This window comes from Naegleria gruberi (assembly GCF_000004985.1).
Source record: "Naegleria gruberi genomic scaffold NAEGRscaffold_165, whole genome shotgun sequence".
Lineage (NCBI taxonomy): Eukaryota > Heterolobosea > Eutetramitea > Acrasida > Naegleriidae > Naegleria > Naegleria gruberi.
In genome coordinates this window covers 10,819-12,639 of record NW_003163171.1, presented here as the reverse complement: position 1 = coordinate 12,639, position 1,821 = coordinate 10,819, and the positions used below count along the sequence as shown (strand labels likewise).

General features: G+C 36.1%; 1 protein-coding gene across 1 annotated transcript in view; it reads left to right on the top strand.

Annotated features, from left to right (window-relative positions):
* Positions 1-867: 867 nt before the first annotated feature.
* NAEGRDRAFT_76476 (uncharacterized protein) overlaps positions 868-1,821 on the top strand; it is a gene marked incomplete at both ends in the record, with an annotated part of 2,423 nt that continues 1,469 nt past the window's right edge. The window contains one exon of the mRNA XM_002668567.1: positions 868-1,662. Within this exon, the coding sequence (XP_002668613.1) occupies positions 868-1,662 (795 nt within the window). The remainder of the gene's footprint in view (positions 1,663-1,821) is intronic.

Sequence of the window (1,821 nt, the reverse complement as noted above, 5' to 3'; positions counted from 1 at the left end):
TTAACATATGAAGATCATAGTGAAATTAATCATCATAAAGATCCATTATTGTTATTATTATTATAGCAGTGTAAATATATTATCATCAAATGATGACAATGATCAAAGAAGAGAGCAAATGGAATACAAAAAATACAAATATTCCATCATCATGATTGGCAAAAAATGTTCATCAATATATTTAAACAAACAATATAAAACATGATCAAAACCTACCTGAAGAACCTTGGATCATCATCTTCAATGCTGCTGGTCTACCAGAGAGAATCTTATTGCTCTTGTGAGCAGTCATGGAAACAGCTGTGGAAAAGATCATTTTTTTAAATTTTATAAAAAAATAACTTTCTTGGCGCTCTCTGGATCATGACGAGTACTTGAAAGTTTATGAGCGTCATCTCGTGATGGTGAAGCTGAGGTGAAGGGAATTTTGGGATGAACATTTGGGTTGACATGTTGGAATCCTATGAAAAGGGCAGAGAGGAAGATCACATGTGGATTATTAGGTTTTGATGTTGACTATATTATTGGCTTTGTGAAAATTTAGTAATTATTTGATGATTAATATTATTCGAAATCACACAGATCTATGACCATGTGATATTCTCAGTGTGGAGCCTCCACAAATTGTCACTACCTTTTTCAAATTGAAATTGCCTCTCATCAAAGAGAGAGAATTGAAAATTAGGCTTGTTTCTTCCTCCGATAACAATACTCTTAGCGAGTCAGCCTTGATTCACTACATTGAAAAACAGCCTCAAACACAGAAAAGCCAAAGAACTACAACTCGAAAAAAACACCTCAACAACAAGCACACCTTTCTCTCTGTATACTACTATGGTAAAACCTCTAAGATACAACAACAACTCAATGATTCGTTCGTATGGTGGTGGTGGAGGCCCTTCTGCAGAACAATCGAACAAGCCTTATTCTTCTCTCTATTGTGAAGATGAGAGCCTATTCAAAGTTGATACGAAACTCTACACTAAAGAGGAGTTGGAGGAGCAGCAGCAAACAGCCTCATCGTATGAATCTCCATTCTTCTCTATGGGACAATCATTCGAATCAGCATTATCATTAGCTAGAGAAGAACAAGATGATTCATTTGCATTCATAGAGTTTGGAAAGGAGTCATCATCATCATCAACTGATCCATATCATATTTCACCTCGTAAGATTGAAAGAAATGTTGCACCACCAAAGGGTCACTTTGTCAGAAGAACTATCAAAAAGAAGAATCATTGTGACGATAAAGGAGAGGAGAAGGCTTTGAATTTCAACTTTAACTTTCAGACAAAGAGGCTTGACGAATCCAAGAGAAATGCTCTCAAGGCTTTTTATAACAATGTGAGGGGAATAGAGTCAAATCTCAAACAACCTTTGCATGTCTACCTGAAGGAAAATGAAGGAAAGGGATTTATTGGCAAGTTTTCCAATGCTACCAATTCATTCAAAACAATGAATCAATCTGATCAGCAATATGATGCAATGGATGACCATCCTGATTTCCAATCTTTGAGAATGATGGAAAGAGACTATAATCCTGTAGGTCGTCGTTTTAGAGGTGGTGGAGGTTTTGGAAGGAGAAGAATGATAAATATGAGAAGACTGGAAGAAGAAGAAGAATATAGTAGATATGTTATGAAAATGGAAGAAGAAGAAATGGTAAGGAGAATGGAAGTCATGGAAAATTATCCAGGAATGGGAAGATTTACCAACCCATGTTTTTCTCAACCAACACAACCAACATTCAGCATTTCGCCTACATCACCAGACTCTCCACATTCAATCAATCTAATGGATGAAGATAGCCCACTTCTCGAT